The 22,031-nt window shown below is 32.9% G+C and overlaps 1 protein-coding gene across 2 annotated transcripts in view; it reads right to left on the bottom strand.

Annotated features, from left to right (window-relative positions):
• LOC149806864 (uncharacterized) overlaps nucleotides 1–22,031 on the bottom strand; it is a 153,153-nt gene that overhangs the window by 94,019 nt on the left and 37,103 nt on the right. For both annotated transcript variants that reach the window (XM_089958856.1, XM_089958848.1), the window contains exons 7-12: nucleotides 20,013–20,126; nucleotides 12,489–12,662; nucleotides 8,842–8,982; nucleotides 7,379–7,518; nucleotides 6,652–6,776; nucleotides 1,274–1,467 (exon numbers count right to left, since the gene is read on the bottom strand). In XM_089958856.1, coding sequence (XP_089814982.1) covers nucleotides 1,274–1,467; nucleotides 6,652–6,776; nucleotides 7,379–7,518; nucleotides 8,842–8,982; nucleotides 12,489–12,662; nucleotides 20,013–20,126 — 888 coding nt within the window. The remainder of the gene's footprint in view (nucleotides 1–1,273; nucleotides 1,468–6,651; nucleotides 6,777–7,378; nucleotides 7,519–8,841; nucleotides 8,983–12,488; nucleotides 12,663–20,012; nucleotides 20,127–22,031) is intronic.

Raw genomic sequence — 22,031 nt, forward strand, 5'->3', positions numbered from 1 at the left:
CAATATTTTATATACAAAGCAGGCTGACCTAGGAAAGCCAACCTTGCTTTCTTTGTTACCAGTATTCAAAAGAATTTTGAAAGTAAATTGAAACAGTGGAACAGTTGTGGATTTGTAAATAAAGCTTTGAGCATACAATCTGTGAAATCTATTAAAGGATATGCTTAACTGAATAGATTTCAACATTATATTATGATACAGGAACTTGAAATAAACTGTTAACTGAATATACGACTATTTGGCACTAGCAAGTATCAAATTTGCAGCTTGATCAAAGGGTTGAGAAAACAAAGCTAGTGCTGCCATTACAAGCTAAGGGCTTTCCGCTGGCAGATAACTATAGAAATAGTAGCAGGGAATTAAACTTGGTTTATGAAAATGGTGAATAGAAACCAAATTAGAACTTTTATTGCATTAAACAAAATGTACAGCAAAACACAAAATACAATACAAATATGTTTTTTAGGACGTGCATATAAATGGAAGCAATATAATTACTAGTAAACACCCAAGGGTAAACAACATTGATGGATACTTCACTCTGCAGCAAGTAATATTTAATATTTTAAATCATTAAAATCCAAATATATATAGCTACTGGTATAGTGTACTGAATACATTAATAAACTAGATAAAAGCAGTGCATATCATAGTCTATGAGCGCTTCAAGATGGAAAAAGTGGCATGATACGAAAAAGGAATCTGAATTTAAAATATTCAATATGTACAGCAAACGTCTGGAGTTTCCAATACTGCAACTAAATTTATAAAATTTTGTTCTTCAAAAGTCTGTTGCGGAGAAAAAGATGTAAAAAAACCAGTCTGTTTTTTTTAAATATTATTTTAATAAAATTTAAGTCTGAGTGCAGTTTTAGACATGCAAGTTTAGAAAAATTTCATTTTTCACTCCTACAATTGATAACCATATGAATCATTTTAGCAGGTAAGCATCAATATTATGATTGAAAAGATGTCCCAAAACTTACAACTTATTAAAAAAATGATCTCTTTCAGAATATTCGGTTCACTAAAAAAAATTACATTAGAAATCAATTTATGGTGTCCCAACATAGAAGTTAAATATGGAACATTCCACCTTACACTGAATATACAAACACGCTGACCAAATCTGATGAGACGACAGACAGATGGACACTGACCATGTCAAATCTTTTGTGACATTTGACATAGGCAAGACAAGAAAGCATAGGTATTTGTAACAGTGTGCCATCAATATTACTCCTATTTTGTTTTTCAAACTTTGATTAGGTACCTGTACTGATGTATTTGTGATCAATCTGATGGTCCAGCTTCATGCATTTCCAGGAAATGTTGTGTGACTGACAGATGCCTTCCCAGGGAGATTCATCTTGATGCTCGTATTCAACCACCAGAGAAAACTGTACCCAGGGAAAGTTTTCATTAATGTGTTCACAAGGGATCAGCAGACAGTTGTGACCTTTCAAGCTGTAAGAAAACAAAACAAAGGACAAGAATGAGGCAATGTGACTGCAAAATGACATCACACTATTAAATACAACTGAATTGCATGTAAAATTTTACCAGACAAGTTTCAAATTATTTGAATATGATAGAACATCTTGAAAATGTGAACCTTTTGAGCAGTAGGGCAATTCTTCTGGTATCAGCTTGTCCACTTTCCATTTTGCCGATGCTTGAAAAGTACGGTCTCCATTTTAGGAAAAAAATAAATAAATATACAGGAAATTTCCTGCTCTACACTATCTGTATCCATATCAGTAATGCACTTTGATTATTAATATAATCTATCAACATGATTTATGCATGCTACATACAAAGAATAGGAAAGAAAATCACTCACAGCACCCTACTAGCGCTGGATACCATCAAAAACTGTATACCCTGGTATACTGCAGTGTTTCTGAACATACCATGATACATACCAATGTATACCACAATTATATTAGGGGCCAACTACTTAATATTATGGTACAAGGACCTGACACTTATCTTTGCAAAAATTTCCATGTTGATATCTGGTAAAGATATCTTGCCTCTGATTCATAATAAAATAACATCATATTATATCCATTTTTTTCTTAACTTTTTAAAAATAATTATATTGAGATAAACAAAAATAAAATAGCTCAAAGAAAATTGCCCCCAAAATTAAATGGTTTCTACCTTATAGTAGATACATTTTCTATGTGTATGCAACTAAATTTGGATGATTAAGCTTAGTGTATAAGCTGACATTCTGTGAAACACATTGTGCTGAGATCGAAGTGCATGTTGATAAAAACAGGAATTTTTGCCAATGCATCCTACAAAGCCGCACTATGAATATAATAAACAGAGAAACTTTGAGTGGAATGCCAAGACCCTAGAAAGATATTTATCAGGGAGGACCTGCAAACATACTCAAGAAATTACAAAATATTTAGTGGACTTAAAAACAGCCCTTTTCCTGAAAATCTTATGATGATCTGCACTCTTACAAATGAATATATGTACTTAATACATTAACATAAGCTAGTAATAACTAAAAAAATTACATGTTTTAATTTGTTATTTTCATCAATTTTTTTTTCTCCAAAAGTTGTATTTTGCCTGAATATCTTTCACAACATCCCATTTGTCCACCATGTATCAAAAATGTGATTAAAAGGTAATAAAATAAATTCAATTATGTTTGTAATATTCAATAATAATTTATGACAAATACAACTGTTTTGTAAAAATAATAATAATAATATTTTTAAGTTATTTTATCATGTAAAATGAAAATAAGCTGAATATATCATTAAATTCATAATAAGTTTACTGATAAATTTCCATACATTCCTTACTGATGGAAACTATTGAAGTACCAGCACAGTGAACAAGTACTGTGGTATTTACCAGCAGAAACAAATACCTTGGTAAACCTTTAATACTAAGCACCTATATATCTTGCTGTTCTATTAGTTATTTAGAAATGTGGTTGCAAAATACTTTGGACAAAAACACCCTCATTGAACACTTCAGAACATATTGATATCAAATCTAGATGACAGAAAATTATGTCATAAATGATGAGAAGCCACAAACTGGGTGAGATGCATGAGTTTTCAAAACACAAGAAAAATAATAAAACTGTTTATTTCGATCAATGCGACTGCTGTAGGTTATTTGTTTTTATCCTGTATTAATCTTTCCCATAAACTTGCAGTGCAGATTAAAATAATTTTGGAAGCATAACTGTTCAAGTTAAAAATGGTAATAAATAATGACCAAGGGACAAATGAAACATGGCAGATGCAAGATGTAAGCTAGAAACATCACAACCTAAAACCCACGATTGTTTAATAGCTGAAAGACTGGACAGATACAAGTAATGTTATACATATTAACTACTTGTTTCTTCTAATAATTTATCAATATATTCTAATAATATTGCAATATTTCATTAAATACAGCATTATATCATAGTAGGATTTTCCTTTCAATATTCACCTTTCATCCTCCAATCACATAAAAGATCACCTGGATCAGTGGATATCACTCATATTTAAACTCAACAGATATTGATAAAATAAAACAAAATATTCCTGTTTCAATCAAAATCAAATCAGAAATATGGCACATACTGGAGATCAGCTCATTAGTATGCATGGATATCACACATTGTTCAATTAATAATAATAATAATAATAATAATAATAATAATGACCTTATTTAAAGAGGGTAACACAATTAGCTAAAAACTAATCTACCTTGAGGCCTTCATACAGAGAAATTTATTTATTTTAGCTGCACCTCTGAAGCCACTGGATCTATTGGGTTTGGAAGAAGGAAATAGAGTAGGCATTTCTAATCTCAACTGGAATACTATTCCGGAGCAGAGTTCCAGAGTATTGGAAACTTTTTTTTAAATAACTCATTTGGTTTGGGAATTTTATTCTGTTTGGTAGACATGGATCGCAGGTGGGGAGTATTACCAGGTAGCCTATACTGGAATAGTGATTGTAAATATTCAGGAACACTATTATGGGATATCCTGTACATTAATTTGGCTTTTCTCAAACAGATTTGGTCTTTAATAGGTAATATTTTTAACTTACCAGCTAAATTTTCTTTGCTTTCTTTCTGGATTGATATTAGCCCTAATGCTCTTTTTTGAAGATGTGCTAGCTTTGCTATGTTTTTATCATTTGAATTACCCCATACTGTATTACAGTAGTCTAAATAGGGTTGTATGTAACTGTTATAAAATAGTTTTATGTGCCTTTCAGGAAGAAAATGTCTTATCCTACTGAGAAGCCATAAACTTGAATTGACTTTTTTACTGATACGTTTGATATGTTCAGTCCATGATAGGTTATTATCTACCAGAACACCAAGTAGTCTATCATGCCAGACCATTTGCAAATTATTATCCTTCCATGTCAGACATAGTTCCTCACTATCAAGATTTGTCCTTTCTTGTCATGTTGACATAAGTAATATTTTACTTTTACCAGTATTTACCACCATGCTATTGCATGTACACCAGTTTTCCAGTTTGTTTAGGGCATTCTGTAAAGAATGCATGGATATCACACACTGTTGTACCCATATGAGATCTAAATAAAAACCTACTTATCAAGTTTAATCAAAGTCAAAAATCTGGAATACTGTCTCCTGAGTGGCAACATGCTCAGCCCATCAGATACAAGAACATCTCATTATTATGAATAGTTCTTATTTATTTACACAATTTATTTACACAATTGATTTATCAGAACAATAACTTCCAGAGAGGTAACAAAATCAGCTACTCTGATGCAAAAAGTTCTCCTCATTATGTGTGGATCTCACTGATTTCAAACACATCTGAGATCATATCGATATAAGTGAATATTTAAAGTTTTATAAATACTAGATTAGAAATATGGCTTCCAGAGTGTTAACAGGCTCAGCCAATTAGATGCAAGATGACCTCATTAGTACATGTGGATCTAAATTATTAAACTTGAATAAATCTTGATATTAAAATAGAAAATACGGACTCCTAAGCAGTATCAATCCCAATCAATCACATGTAAGATTACTCTATTAAAATAATTGGATTTCTTTAATGAATTCATCCAAGCTTATGATTATATAAGCATATATTCCAAGATTGATGAAAATAATAGAAATATGTTTTCTTTCACACCATACTGCCATACATTTGAAAGCTCATAATCATACAAGTTATATTAAAATAGTGATGTAAATAACTGTCTTCAACTAACATATTTGTCAATCTTCATTTCTAACATAAAGCTTCAATGCCATCAAGTTTAAAGTGATTTTATTTCATGAAAATTCTCAAGTGATGCATCCTGATGTTAAGAACATGTTTTTTAATAATCAAGTGCCCAAAATCACACACTGACCAGTTATAAACCTATTTCGCAATTAAATAAATACCTAGATATTAATCTATAAAAATGTACAATGAGTCATGTCAAATAATATTGACAAATATCTCATCTTATGTTCAAAGCACCAGTTACATCAGCTGATTAGCATTTGAATGATTTGACACCAATAGCAGCACACTATTTCTCAATTCTAAAGCAAAAAATAACAAACTCACTTGCATGTATGTAATCCATTGAAATGCAATGTCAAAAAATGACACATTTTTGTTTGCAACAAGTGCAAATCCAAGTTGAACAATCATCACTCAATGTGATCTGTATTCTTGACTTTCAAACCATCTAATGTGTATACAGAATAACACTCCATCATACCTTACTTGAAGTATTACATGACTGTATGTTCTTTGAGACTTGATCATTCTTGTTTCATTTTTGCACAGTCAACGTTGTTTCTCAGTTACATAAGTGTAAAAGGCAGTGTTCCAGCTTTCTAGCCACATCAACTGTTTTAACAGATCTTATTAGTAGGTACAGCTACATTATGCAAATGAGTAAGTGGCTGTTGCTTTCTCTCTGGTGATTGGATAATGCATGCTAGACTGCACTAGACTGCATTAGAACACATACTGATTAGTTTTGCATGACAGATACAAAAGACCAGTTTATCATAAGGTGATTATTTATTGACACCTGGACAGAAACAGACCAAAGAAAGGATTCACAACTGCTTACATGTACCTGTAGGTGTGTTTGGAGAGAGAAAATTGCTGATCAGCAGGAGGGGAATAAGTGCAGAAGACAGCTTTGGCAGTCCTGTTTACTGTTACCAAATACAATAATTAACATGGACCAGTTATACTCATGGCTCATTTTAGGTATGGGTAATTTCATATGTGCTATAACCCTGTTAATAATATGATATCTGATACTGACTGAATACAGAAAAGGCTAATTAGAGTTACAGGTTGATTTTAAGTACACATTCTGGCAATGTGCAAATCAAGTATAATGGTTTTCATGTAAAGTTTTCTACTAATGAATGTTTAAAAATTCAAAGTGGAAAAAATGAAGAAACAACATTTTATAATTTTTATCACATTTTCCATAGTATGATGCATTCAATCTGGAATCACATTACAGCAAAGCACATTATAACAGTGGACAGATGTATCAATGAGCACAGTACATCTATTCAAAATGACTATTAATATTGAAACAAGCGAAAGTCAGTTCTATCTTAAATTTGAGCTTTCTCTTTTTAAAAAAATTTAGTATATACTTTTGCAAAATGTACTGTGGGTTACAGCTTGCTATAATTTTTGGAATTATAGTATTTCCCATGCATAGAGCTGCTTCCAAGCATTCCATCAGAGTATGAAGGCCTCTCTTCAACAACACTAATGTCTGTAAATACAAAACAAAGTTTTAAAAATTAAAGTTCATTACATTTTAATAACTATTTATAATTAGCTTGAGAAACAAACGAGTTATGTATTGCTCACATAATTTACTAGTAAAGAGCTCAAATTATATTATTTTGTGCATAAGATATGATTTTTCCACTTCTTCAACCTAATGATATCCTGATGCATTGTTATTCACAGGCCATGTGTCAAATACAACACATTAAACTCGCTACAATATCAACATAAAATAAAACTGTGCAGCCATCTTATACTTCTGCAAGAGCAAAAATAGAATTTTCAAAAGGTTCTTTTACCTAAAACCATGAATAACACAAACAATCCAGTAACATAAAACTAGGTTCCCTGTCCTTTTGATTTTATCCTTTCAACTCCATTTTGCTTATTTCATTAGCTTTTCGACCATTCTTGCTTTATCTGAATGTCCTTTTATTTCTTGTAAGAGCATCTGTTTTTTATTACCCACTTCAGAAGATGTATGTATGTCATATAAAAAGCTTGTGTAACCTCTGCTAAAATCAAAGAAACAGTCAAAGACTTTGTTATGTTATAAAGGGATTTACCAGATGGTCTCAACTTTACCTTTATTTGATTGTTAGCCTGCTTGTTGAGCCATCCCTCCAGCTCTCGACATAAGGCCACTACTTTAGGATGATGCAGCTGCCTCTGATGCATACTGACCTTAGCATCACATAACTTCTGCCTTACTGACTGAAGTCTGCCTGCAATGATTCCATTAAATCACCTCATTTTTTCAACCCTCGTATATTGTCATCCAATCAGAGCTTCAAAGCATACAGGTTATGAACAAACTAGGTTAATATAAATGTGTTTTCTTATCAAATGACACAGTGGAATATCTGAATTATTGGCTTATTCGCTATAAAATGAAACTACTGCCAGCCCCATATATCTGATATTCTAATTAACAACATTATTTCAAATGTGTTCCCAGACACAACTGTGCAAATTTTATGAAGCATTCCCAGACACAACTGTGCAATTTTTATGAAGCATTCCCAGACAAAACTGTGCAATTTTATGAAGCATTCCCAGATACAACTGTACAATTTTATGAAGCATTCCCAGATGCAACTGTGCAATTTTTATGAAGCATTCCCAGACACAACTGTGCAATTTTTATGAAGCATTCCCAGATGCAACTGTGCAATTTTTATGAAGCATTCCCAGACACAACTGTGCAATTTTTATGAAGCATTCCCAGATGCAACTGTGCAATTTTTATGAAGCATTCCCAGACACAACTGTGCAATTTTTATGAAGCATCCCCAGATGCAACCGCAATTTTATGAAGCATTCCCAGATGCAACTGTGCAATTTTATGAAGCATTCCCAGATGCAACTGTGCAATTTTTAAGAAGCATTCCCTGATGCAACTGTGCAATTTTATGAAGCATTCCCAGATGCATGTGCAATTTTATGAGGCATTCCCAGATGCAACTGTGCAATTTTATGAAGCATTCCCAGACACAACTGTGCAATTTTTATGAAGCATTCCCAGATGCAACTGTGCAATTTTTATGAAGCATTCCCAGATGCAACTGCAATTTTATGAAGCATTCCCAGATGCAACTGTGCAATTTTATGAAGCATTCCCAGATGCAACTGTGCAATTTTTATGAAGCATTCCCAGATGCAACTGCAATTTTATGAAGCATTCCCAGATGCAACTGTGCAATTTTATGAAGCATTCCCAGATGCAACTGTGCAATTTTATGAAGCATTCAATCATCACAACTTTTACTATACTTGTTTGAACATGGAGAAAGAAGATTTTCCTTGAAGTACAAATTATCAAAAAGAGAAAAATGGTTATCTTGTAAATCTAAGCCTGAGATGCTTACTGGCACATTTTAAAAAAACAAACTTATAAATCAGATATAAATAGTATGAAAACCTGACTAAAAACATATCAACACACAAAAGTTCAGTTTCATATCAAGAACTTTAAAAACAAATTTTTTCTTTATTTACATTTTCTATCATGAAAATCTATCTTCAATCAAAATTAATATATTTATTACCTTTAAGTATAGAATTGTATCTCTCCTGAACAGCTGAGATGAAGCTGATTGCTGACTCTAGACAGCAGTTGAGGAGAAGATCACCTGCTCCCACCATAGCATGCACAATGACCGCTGCTTTATAATTTTCAGACATAGTCACTTAAATATATAAAGATTTACATTCAAAAATGCATTGTTCAATACACCCTGAAGGCCATTATAATACATTTTTCAAAGTGTACAAGTTGGCTCCTAAACAGAGAAAGATATTTCAATTAAATGTTTGCCAAAATGATGCACAACTAAGGGATGAATTGATAATCAAGCTTGGACTTTTCATCTGATAATCATCACATTTCAGTCTGGGTAATCTGGATAATATATTAAAACTACATTACTTCTTGCTGTGGAGTGAAATATCACATGTGGATTAGTTCAAGACAAAGTTTGTTTTTTGGGTGTTTTTTTATAGGCATATAATGCTTCATAATGCTTCACTTGTGTCATTCTGGCATTTCATGTTAAGTAGTTTTAAAACCATGCCATTCAAACTACTGACACTATTGTTGTATTTATATGAACAAAATCTGACATAATCACATACCCATCTTATTTTAAATCAAAGTAAGCTGAACTTGGTATTGATTCTTAAATTTTCAGCTCCTCTAATAAATGACCAGTTCCTTAAATCTCTTACTTTTATGGGAATAAATCTAAATATATATTTCAACAGATTCTGACAGTGCCATTTCAAAACTTAAAGAAACATTATGGTAAAACATACTTTTGCAGTAATTCAAGATCTTGGTTTAAGAAAAAATGTCATTTTTAGTCTGGCATCATTCAGAACCCAACTTCAAGCACTGGATCACATGAAAGACATACCATAAACATTTCAAATACTGGGACAATACCAAGAACACTTGGCCCAACCAAAAATGTAACACAGGGCTGAGCAAATTTTTTTCCAACCACTTATCCAGGACTTGCGGTTTCAGAAAATTCATTTGTTCCATTTACTTTTCACTTATCTAAGACTTTAAATCACTTGTTAAGATATGATGAAATCTATGCACTTTAATCCGAAGAAGGAACAAAATAATGTACAACATTTTTATTTCTAAAAAGAATGTAATTTTTCAAAAACATAGGTTGATATTATACATTTTGTTACATCCAAGTTTCTGTGCAGGAATCTTATATGCACTATTTCTTGTTCTGATATGATAACATCAGTACTTCAGAAAGACTGGATAGGAATTTACTGGAATTCAGACTTTCATTAACATCTTCTCTCAAGATCTGATCGATTGATAGAACATGAAGTCTCTTGCTCTGAATCTGCTCTTATAATTATTTCCATATCAGAACTGTTTTCCGTAATGGGCTAGGCTCATTTAGTTTTGAAATAGCCTTTCCTAATGGAGTGTCTGCAACTCTGACCTCAGGGAATTTATGCACATGCTTGCTAGTGTCATGCACATACCAGGTACTGTGCTGCATAGGCCTTGTAAGGTCCAGAATTGTCATGAGTCAATTCTGAATTTGTCAGTTCAGTTCCACTGACAGATGTACTAGTTGTATTTGCAACCTGTAACAATTTGGGATACTGTTTGCAAGAACTGCAACACATTTTTCCTTGCAAGTCAAAAGAGTTAAGCCAGAAGTAACTATCAATCCAATGCAGTTGTGAATTTCTTAGTCTCTTAACAGTCATATTTGACATTTTTTGTTGCCAGCAAGTCTGGCTTATGTCTCTTTGGTGAAACAGTTATTTCACAATTAGTGGCAGTTTTGCTGTTACCGTTGCAACAGTTTCCATACAGCAGTACTGTATGATTTATGCCCCCTTTTTTATGAACTCTTCAGTGTAAGATCTGTTTTCCTTTCCTTTAGTTATAATGCGTTCCAGCAGAAATGCGAACATGCTTGCATAACTCACATCGTTGACTCTAAAGCCCACCATTTATTAGTGCATTTTAAGGTATGGGAACACATAATTGACATTAATTTCATTCTTGAATTATACACGTGTGTAAAGAACATAACGAACCCGTCACCTTTGAAACATGCAAATTGTTTTAGCATTGCAGTTACATTTGTTTAATGTAAACATAGTAATCTTCATACTTTGTAATAGCTGTAATTTCATGTCTTACAGCTTTTCACCTTTTTATGAGAGTTCTCACTCATGAATAAAACAGTATTTAACCATAATAGGTCATCCTGTGTCTTGAATACAGAAGATCTCAAGGGTTGTACTGAACTGTAATTCCTTCTGCAGAAAGGAAGTATAGCAGTCTTATGTTTTACCCCTCCACTTTCACTTAAATTTTCCTTCTCTGAATAATCCTTATTTACTTCTTTGTAAAAATAATTTAGTAAACTCATTTTATCCACATAGCGAAAATCATATTGCTTGATAACTATTTCTAAAGTGATCATAAAATACATTTTGTTCTTTAAATATCAACAGAGAGAGCATCATAATAGCAGAAGTGTTTCACTTCAAATGCAACACCTGATGTGCAAGTTAATCCTCTGTATAATTAATTAAAAAATTAAAATTAAAGAATCATCACTACCATTTTCTCAGTTCAAAAAGGGAAAGGACACTTCTATTTGGTAAAGTGTGTAAAATGAATAGCCTGGGACATTGGGCTAGTGGGTGCAAATATCACAAATGGCAGTCAAGATTATTCTCAGATGGTGATTCGGTTAAAGAGAAACAACACATCTGTCAACTGGAAATAAAGGGACATGTGGTGCTGTCTTCAGATTTTCACCATGAAGATGTTGATGCCTGCAAGCGTATAGCACTTTTGCAGTTACATAAAAGTTTAATAGATTCAATTTCTTCAGAAAGGAACATACAGAAATGGTGCAATTCAGAAATTAATGAAACTTTTATTAGTTTGAAGAAAAAACTTTCAAAGAAAAAGAAGGATTATTCAAGAAAAATTCTAGCTAATAATGAGAAATGACTACATTTGAATAGGAGATAGATCCAGAAGGGAAATTCAGTAGTGACAACTATGTATACCAGTATTTTTCAGGGCAAAATTTGGTGACAACTTGGAAATTCTACTTTTAACCTAGTGATACAGCATTAAAAAGATTTCTGATAATGACACCTGACAGGAAACTTAAAAGAACTGATTTCATAATTTGTAAATTTCTAATCCTAGCAGATTACAGAAATTTATGAAGTAAATAGAGATATGCATACATATAAAAGATTTGTGCCGCTACATTGTCTCTGAAGGACTTGAAGGAAATACATACAGGAAGATATTTATTCATTAAAAAACAGCAATGGTTTCATCATTGATATTTTTTACTTACAGATTTCCATCAATTGTTACTTCTGATAAATACTCTCATGAATAATTAGATAAGTTCCTTAGACATTGCATGCCTTTTTACTACTGTATCTGATGCCAAAAGAGATTGCTTATTCATGTATAATACTAAAATAGTATGAGATTTATCTGTAAATTTAACATCTGAAATCAAATATGTAATTTGAAACAATTAACAAACTTTAAAGCATGAAAGTAAAATCTGCAACAAATTACTACTTGTAGTCAATAAACAAAAAATGGCATAAAATCAAAAGGATGTTTGTAACAATATATAACAATAATAAGAACATGTAAACTTACCATCACATCCAGTTTCTTTGTGGTGATGAGTTAACTGTTTCAGGAAAAATCTAGTAATATCTGGTGTCAAAGAGTGAAAACTGTACGTTGCTGAAATTCCACCACTGTTTTTCAATGTCTGCAAGGAAGACAAAGCTGCTTCCTCCAACTCTTTCAGTAAGTATGACAAGTCATCTAAACAAGAAACCCCAAAAGAAACTGAGAAGGTTTAATATCTGGTAAACCCATTCTTAGTAGGTTGGACAAGTTATCTGAACATGAAGCTGGCCAAGGCCTGAATGTAATTGAGCCCACAACTGAGCTTCAATAATTACAGCATTTATTGAGCAAGAAAATATATACATTTTACAAAAATGCTTAAACACATAAGGAAAGTAATTGATGCATGAAACATAATTTATAGTTTTCTACATTTTAACAGAATGGCGTTGAACTCACCAAAGTGCATGCTTAGTTGCATATCACTGCACCAGTAGTAGACCTGAAACTGACAATAGTCAAAGAAGCAAGAAGTAAAGGTCAAAACAGCCTACTTATGGTGGAAAGGTGTTGCATTCACCAAGGCACATTGAATTATCCATTTCCATGACTCTGTGAAAAATAGTACCCATGAAAATGACCAAATTACAAACCTTAAACAAAGTCACTTTAGCATGAGATATAGGTCAAACTGACCCATTTCTTACAATTTGGTATTTTACCCACCAAGACAACTAGATGTATACACAAAGTTGTATAACTCCCATACCAATAGTAAATAAGAAAATGAGGTATAAAAAAAACTTAATCAGAAGTCAAGGAAGAGGCCACCCAGACTCACTTTTGATAAACTGTTGTTGTATACACATTAATCTGTATCCATAAACTAAGTAACAAAACGTTATAGCCAACTGTATTTCTGAAACTGACCACATTACTATGTATAAATAAAATAATAATAATAATAAAAACAGATTTAACATCATGGTTAATCTCAAACTTAATATGTTGTCACTGAAAAAATGGACAGAATCTCACTCTATGGGATGACCCATGAAAAAGGATGATCATTTCTGACAAACAAAATTCATGTTCTGTTGTACTATTGCTGTATTTCTCTGCAATGCAAAGTCTAAAACCTTTAACTTCAATGCTATATCATACACATTACATTTTATTCTCCCTTTACTGGTGAAACTACCTAAGTTTAGCAATTCATGATGTAGGATGTCGAGTGACAAAGTACACAGTAACAGACAGAACATGGACTATTCATAAACCTGGAGGATTATTTATGTAAAGATTGAGTTTGGGGTCTGTAAGAGACACTTTGATCACACAGTCTTTGAAATCTCATCATTGAGGATTGCCGCAACTGAACAGGTGTTAGTTGCACGATATGATCAAGGGATTCAATATGACACTGAACAATGAACAAGTATCAAGGCACACTCAAATGACTGTCCACTTGGGAAAACAAGGCAGTGCAATAAACTGTTTTAAACTACAATGGTTGTTTCTGTTATTATTTTGCATGTGAGTGTTTTCCAATTTCTTGAACATGAAATTAAATAAAGGTAAACAAAGACTTCATAATTCACGGGCCAGTTTGAATTTACCTGGAGACCAGACAGTATCATCAGGATACAATACAGTACCTACACAGTGATCTATTGTTGAGATTTACTCATTATGTTTTTATCTGAATCATAACCTTACTGACTCAATATTAAAGCCTCTATTAACTTTTGAACTATGTCTTGTGTTGCAGCTTCAGACTGACCTTTACTTGTCACATTAGAAACTTGGTCACCCAGTATGATATTTGCATGTCATCTAATACTCAGATTTAGTTTTGCTTACCATTATTTTGCCAGTCCACTATTATCTTGTAGAAAGACGTATATCCAACCTATTAATTCTTCTGGTCTTGTTTGACAGTTATACTGCTTTGGATTGTATTGTATTTCATTATCTTTTAAGTCTACTTGCTTCATCATTTTCTTGCTCTATCTTGTATTAGGCTTTTGGCCATGAATAACAGTGACATTCTCCACTTGAAGGTATCTATAGTCATAATGTTGTGGAATATTAAAGTTGCTGCAGATTATGTTAAACTGTTTCACGTTTATCCCATTAGTATTGAAGTTAAATGATTGATCATTCATTAAAAAGTTTTCTCATTTGAAAGTAAATATGAAATCTATAAACAAACTCTACTTTTACTAGTATATGAAGAATTTATCTTGCTGTTGTAGATGTTTTTGTTTGTGAGTAAGTTAGAAATAATAAATGTTGCATCAAATTGTATTGCAGGAGAAAGATAAGGAACAGTATCTGATAACTGTGTGAATCTTGTGTTCATTTAGATAATATTAATTTTATTATTTTCAAATTCAAAATTTTACATAAAACTCTTTCTGACAGAATTCCATCTAAGACCCTGCCTACATTTCTACTTCCTACTGAACTACTTCCCAAAGTATCACAGAAGTATAAATCATTGAACAGCACACATATACTGTCAATTAACAACTGGCAAATTAAATGCAATTATCATCATCCATATACAGAACTACAATTTTATTACATTTGTTACATACCATATTTTCAACATCGATCAACACATCTTCTGTTGAAGCTATCTAAATGTACATGATTGTCATTCTGCATGAATGAAGCATTCTTTCTCAGTAAGTGTTTTGCACCCTTATACTCACACTCAGATCTGAGTTGTAGGATTCCAAATCAGCTAATTGCATTTCAAAATGAGCCTTAGCATATTCTTCATTATCACTTGCAGATGATGATGCTAATTTACCCTTTTAGGAATAGTGTGTTTCCCACAAACTACCATAGTTTGTATCATCATAATCATTCAAGTTGGCATCATTAGAGTCAGGATTATTAGAGTCATAGTATTTGAGTTAGACAAGCAGGATTTATTACCATGACTACCACAGCATGTTTTCTATGCTACAAACTGCCATAACCAATTTCTTTCACAAAATTTACATTTAATCCTTTCTTACTTTTGCAGGTAATTTTGATACTATAGATACATTACTAATTTTGGGCACAGCTACTGTTCAAGGTATAGATTCAGTTATGAGCTCAGTTACTAGCTTAGTTAGAGGTTCAGTTACATTAGATAAAAGTTAGTGTCTTCAGCAAATTTTCAACCCAATATAATTAAGGTACTGCATGTCAACTTGCTCAACAATGTTTCACTTTTACAGTGTCAAATAATTTACACTCTTTTTGTTATATGTTGTCTATGATTCATTTTTATTTCGTTGCTCGTGTCCAAGCCCAGCCAGCCACAAGAGATGTGCATAGGTCTACTGAGCATCTCTGATGCTGCTTGCTGCTGTGGAATGGCATCATCCTTATCCTTGTTCTGCATTCACAGTATTCAGATTGCATCTCACAACTGAACTCTATTGTCATGTAAGTTACTGTATTTGCTAAATCTACAAAATGTCTTAAAAATAATTTCATATCATCCAATTGCATTAAAAATGTTATAAGCTGTGAATTTTATTGTCTGTTTATGTACTAAATGTTTTCAATTGCAATTAGATATGTAAAACTTAAGATGTAAAATTTGTTTAAAATCTTGCTGATTTCTTGCTTAAGAGCATGCAACCCACTAACTGATACACTAATTACATGGGAATAATTGCTTCACTATACATATTTTCACTATAGATCATACTTTTGATGCATGCACCCTTGACATTAAGTGAAGTATACCTGTAGCCACTTTTTCAGCCAATATTTCAACCACCATTTCAGGTAAGATTTCACTCACATTCGTAAGTATATTCTCTGCTAATCTATTTGTTTATATTCTGCTCATTATTTTCAATGGATACTTCAGTGACATAAAGGAAGTATTTCTAGCAGAAGGATGAACTGGTATCTGCCTAAAGTAGTACAGAAAACAAGGACACAAAATGAGCAATATATTGTTACAGTGTGACCCCGCTATAACACAGTAGCTGGGAGCCATAGAACCTGACTGCATTATAGACCGAACTGTGTTATAAGCAACCAGGTCAGTTAGCTGAAGAAAATTATGCATGTACCCAAAAAAAATTGCAGGAAGGGGGTGTAGGTAATAAATGCGGCCGGTAAAATACGTGCTTCATCGGCACAGTTACCATCTTAAATCGATGCATATTAACCCATTTTATCCTGAATATGACTGCGGTCGTAATACCTCATTCTTTCCTGAATACGCCTGCAGTCGTAATATCCCATTTTATCCGGAATATGACTACAGTCGTACTCTACTACGTATTGTGTAGCGTCTCTAGAAACATGTGTTATACATCACAAATACATGTGTACTTCTTTATCTACACAGGAAATGGTTAAAGCACACATGCGCAGTAAAATTAATTAAAAAAACGCAGTTGGAATAGAAAATATTGGCTTGAAAATCAATCGATAAAATGATGGATGACAACTCTGATGTAAACATGGATGTTGATGGCGAGGGTAGCGACACTGAAGCTGATGATTTGGATGATTTGATGATAATATTGACTTAAAAGATGCGTTAGAATTCAATAAAGAGATGATGCATGGCTTCATGCACTTTTCGACAGCAATTCGGAGAATGAAGCTGACTTTGAAGGCTTTCAAGAAAAATGGGTCCGGGATGATTTTTCACTTTGGTTCAAGCCAAGATTTAAATTGACAGAAGGAGCAACACCCAGGAGAAGCCGATGCAAAACATTATTTTGAGTTACTTTGGGATGATTTAATCTGGAAAAACTTGTTGATGAAACAAATCGTTGCACTGAAAGATTTCTAGGATTAATTTATGACAAGTTTTCATGAGAAACTGCACGCTGAAGTACATGTTCCAGAATGTGAAATAAACAAATTGTTCCTTGTGTCATGTTGTCCAATTTTAGTAAAATTATTATAACTTTTGAACTAACAGTGCTAGAAACTTCAAATTTGGACCAAAATACTAGAAACTGAATTATGTTTATTTTATTCACATAATATTAGAGCATTTCATTCATTTTCATGGACAAAAGATTCACTGAACATCATGGTAAGTTTTTTAATTTGTTTTTTTCTTCTTTCAAGTCATATTTCAAAATAAAGTTGTGAGCATGTACATTGGTAAATGATAAAAAAACATATATCACTGTGTTGTTAATTTTATTACCTTTACAGAGATATATAGTTTTATATACTTTATAAAAGAAATAACATTGTTACAACATTTTTAGTAAACATGGTGAAGGTAGTCACAATTTTAGCAGCTGCTGCTGTATGATGCTCCATTTTACCACAATGTATTTAGAATTGCTTCTCAGGAATCAGGCACTGCAGTTGAAATTGGTAAACAGGATAAAATGGGTTAAATGAGAAATACACCTGTAGTGAAAACAGAAGACATACATAATAGTTTACTTTATTTAGAGAACCACGAATTGGTACATATACGCAAATACTGTTTATATATACATGTCTAATGTATAGCATGAATAGTATCAACACCGTGTACTCACCCACGAACCTCATCATATACATTGAATCCACAATACAAGTGATTCAATTGAAAATATGCACACACACAGCTTTAAAATATTCAGCAATTTTGTCACAGGTCATATTGGTCTGAATTCAGTGGAAAAATATAGCACAATCACGTAACAAATGATGAAGCACATTTACTTTTCAGTATGTCCCAAGTCGGTAAAAGTTAGTTTGCGTTTTAAACCGCCATTGGAGCGTTCGTAAGCATAAACATTTTCCCTACAAAAAGAAAACTTTCACAGCACAGTTAACGTGTTCCAGTCACGTTGGAAAATGCAAAAATCCATCATATTCCATCACTTTCATTTAATTTTGACTTCCTTTGATGAAAAGTTCTTTGCTGTTATTGAAAGATTGTAGTTGACTTTCTTTGATGAAGGGTGCATGCGTTATTGAAGTCACCGCTAAAGGACAGCTTTGGAGAACCAAACAAATGCCCACTTCTTATTGTGGCGGCAACATCAAATAATCATATTGCATGACTGAGACCGATATTTTTTCCATTTGCTGAGCACGTTTTCATAGCAATTGGTGCTTCAAAGGTAATCTGTTTCCTTTGAAATTTCAGCAAACTATTTTATCTGGGTACATTTTTAAAAAGGATTTGGCCGTCGTTTGGACTATTCTAGTTACTGTCCCTCCATGCCTATTGAATAAACCAATAAGTAAGATGTATTTTTTTTTTTTTTTTTACATTTGTGGTAACAGCGTGATGCTGCCTTCCACGCATGAGACTGAAAATTAACAAAGGGTCAACGGATGATAGAGATGCAGGTGTTCAGGTTTGATGACAGGGATTATTACAGAAAGTATGTGTTCTGAAGGATTTAATTCTGAGTGAAAAGAAGAGGAATTTTACTTACCATCCACATACAAATGTCAGTCTTTGTAAATATATTAATTACTAGCAAGCGGCCGAAAATCCAATGAAAGATAGATTATGAGATAATACCTCGTCCGGTTGATCTCCATTACCAGAAATGTCAACAACAAAAAAGCAGATATCTCACAACATACAGTACTCATGCTAGATGTCATGATAAGCAGATTATAATATAACAATGCACTGTTTAGATGGTTTGTCAATATGGACAAAGAATTTGTTTATGTAACAATAGATAAATTTCAGTACATTTTATATCCAGTTTGCGGATTTGTTTCATGTGGCCTCTGAATTTTCTGCACTCCAAACCAATGATTGTATACAAAAGTTTAAACAGCCAACAGCATCGCCAATAAAAAAAAATCATCACATGGTATGTTTTGCCACCAATAAGGAACAACAATCCAAATATGTGACATTGGCGAAGACCTACGCGATCCCAGAATAAACTTTTTATGCGTTATTTTTTGTACTTTTAAGAAGAAAAACTACTTTTTTGTGTATGAGAAAAATACATACAAAATTTCAGTAGCCATGCCACGATCGTCTTGTATTATTCATATGTGATCTCTTCCCAAAAATGATAATAAAGTTTTTACGTTTTTTTCTTTGTACTTTTAAGAAAGATTTTTTTTGTGTACAAGGAAAATACATGTATATGAAATTTTGGGAGCCACACCACGACCGCGTTATATCCGAATTTGTGTTATAACAAAGTGTGCTATAGCGGGGTCACACTGTATCTCTAACCATAATAACTGTAGTTGATCATACTTGTTGTGTAATAGCACTGGAGTCATCATACTAAATTATATGAATTAGAAAATAAGTAGAGTTTGTGAAATGATATCGTTGCTTTCTACAGTACTTACTCATATATACTCATGCAGCTAGCATGCAAGACCTTAGCAACAGTAAACAGAAGAATTTTATATGCAGTTCATTTCAGTGCATTTCACATTGCAAAAGAAATTGCTGCATGGCATATAAAATACAGCATGTCCTTGCGAGAAAGAAAATGGTAGAAAACTGTTCCAGACTAACAAAACTAAATTGAATCATGTTCAAGTTTTATGATTTTCAATAAATTTACTCACCAGATATTTTCACTGGTACAATGTTGTTTTCAGCTTCTGGTACTGCATTTGCAATCTGTGTATTAGTGACAGCTCTCTTAGATTCCTGACTGCTGATGACTCTTTGTACTACATCTATTTGGTGAAAAATTACAACCTGTCATGTTTCTTTGCATAAGCATCTCTACATTAAAATGCTTAAAGATAATATTAAATCTGGGAAAAGTGACCCTGAACTGCAATGTTTTTGTAGAGTTATGCATATTTAACTTGCATTGTTTGTTAGGATTTTTGTATAACTTTTATTTCATTATATGCTATTGGTAATATAACAATGGATCTAATATATGACCATGTCTAAGATCAGTGACAGTTTTGTAAAACAATACAGGATTATTATTAGGATTAATATTTTGGTACAAGTCAAGGATATTGCGTTTACCATGTTGTTTTAAATAATTTTAGTTAACAGACCTGATGATTATAACTAAGAGTTTATCTGTTAACATCTGGAACCTTCTAGCATGAAATTTTCCATTAAGTAATAGTTTTTTTTAATAAAAAACGCTAACTGTGACCTAGTTCATGAATATTATTTAAGATTATCTAATCTGTTTAGCTTTTTGAATTCTGCTGCCAATGCCAACCAATAGGAATAGTTCTGCTCATTCCCAGTGCTCAACAATTTGAAGGATAAAAAACAGACTGGCAAATGCTTTATTCCACAAATCTGGGATCAACCCAGAATATAGTCTTATGCTAGAATCAGCCTAGCATAGATTTAGTTAAGATGGGATCAGCCCAGAATACATTAGTGGGGCCCCGAGTGGTCTAAAGCGCTCTCCATTACGGATCACTGCCATCTCACCTCTGTCTGCATGGGTTCAAGTCTACGATTCAGCCAATGTGGGTATGTGAGAAAGGTTGCCAGTAGCTTCTTGTGGGTTGGTGGTTCTCCCCAGGGTTTTCCCAGGTTCTTCCTCCACCATTAATACTGGCCGCCATGTGTAGCCTATCGTGTGCTGAAAAATGGCGTTAAACCCAACAAAAAGAATAGAATACATTAACATGCTGGGATCAGCCTAGCAAAGATTTTACTTGAGCTGGGATCAGCCTAGCATAGTCTACAGAAGCTGGGATCAGCCCAGATTGTACTTTAATGCTGGGATCAGCCTAGCACCAATTATCCTTGAGCTGGGATCAGCCAGACTACACAAAATTGCTGCTAGCCTAGCCTGGGATCAGCCTAGAATACACTAAAATGCTGGGATCAGCCTAGCACAGATTTTACTTGAGCTGGGATCGGCCTAGTACCAATTTTACTGAGCTGGGATCAGCCCAGAATACACTGTAATGCTGGTATTGGCCTAGCACCGATTGGGAATCAGTCTTTCACATTCAGATTCTGTCCCATGAGTAGCCCCCACAGAGAGAGCTAAATATTTTTAAGTATTTTAATTAAGTATTTATGTTATTTTAGCTATGAGTTTGATGTAGGATATTGGTAATAATGAATAGTGGCATGTTTGAGAGAAAGGGAGAGAGTGAGTGAGAGTGAGAGAGACTGAATGCATATACTCATGTATCCTATATTTCTTACAATGCATGTATTAAATCTTTTCTAATTCAATTCAGTATTGTTTTGTTGTGAATAAATTGTAAATTTAAGCTCAGAATATATCACAGTGATGTATTTATAGTACAGTAATATAATACTCATAAAAGGAGCAAGTAATCTCTTTATCAAGTTTCATAATCCAACAATCCAAAACTTTTCCTTACAGGTCAGATTTCTGTTTCTAATAGGTTAAAATGTCTGATTTACTCTGACTCTGTCTCCCGTTCCATAGCAGATCTCTTAACATTACTGAATTTAGTTTTAAGTGAAATAAACCTTAGACAATTCAAGCAATGTGTTATGCTATTAAGTGATATGTAACTAAAACAATGAAAATTGCATAGTTCAATGATTGTATATTCTGTCAAAGTTAAGGCTCAATATAATATTTTGTTCATTACACCATATATTTTGGGGATTTG

The sequence above is a fragment of the Sinohyriopsis cumingii genome, chromosome 1, assembly GCF_028554795.1.
Source record: "Sinohyriopsis cumingii isolate HCF-2022 chromosome 1, ASM2855479v2, whole genome shotgun sequence".
Classification (NCBI taxonomy): Eukaryota; Metazoa; Mollusca; class Bivalvia; order Unionida; family Unionidae; genus Sinohyriopsis; species Sinohyriopsis cumingii.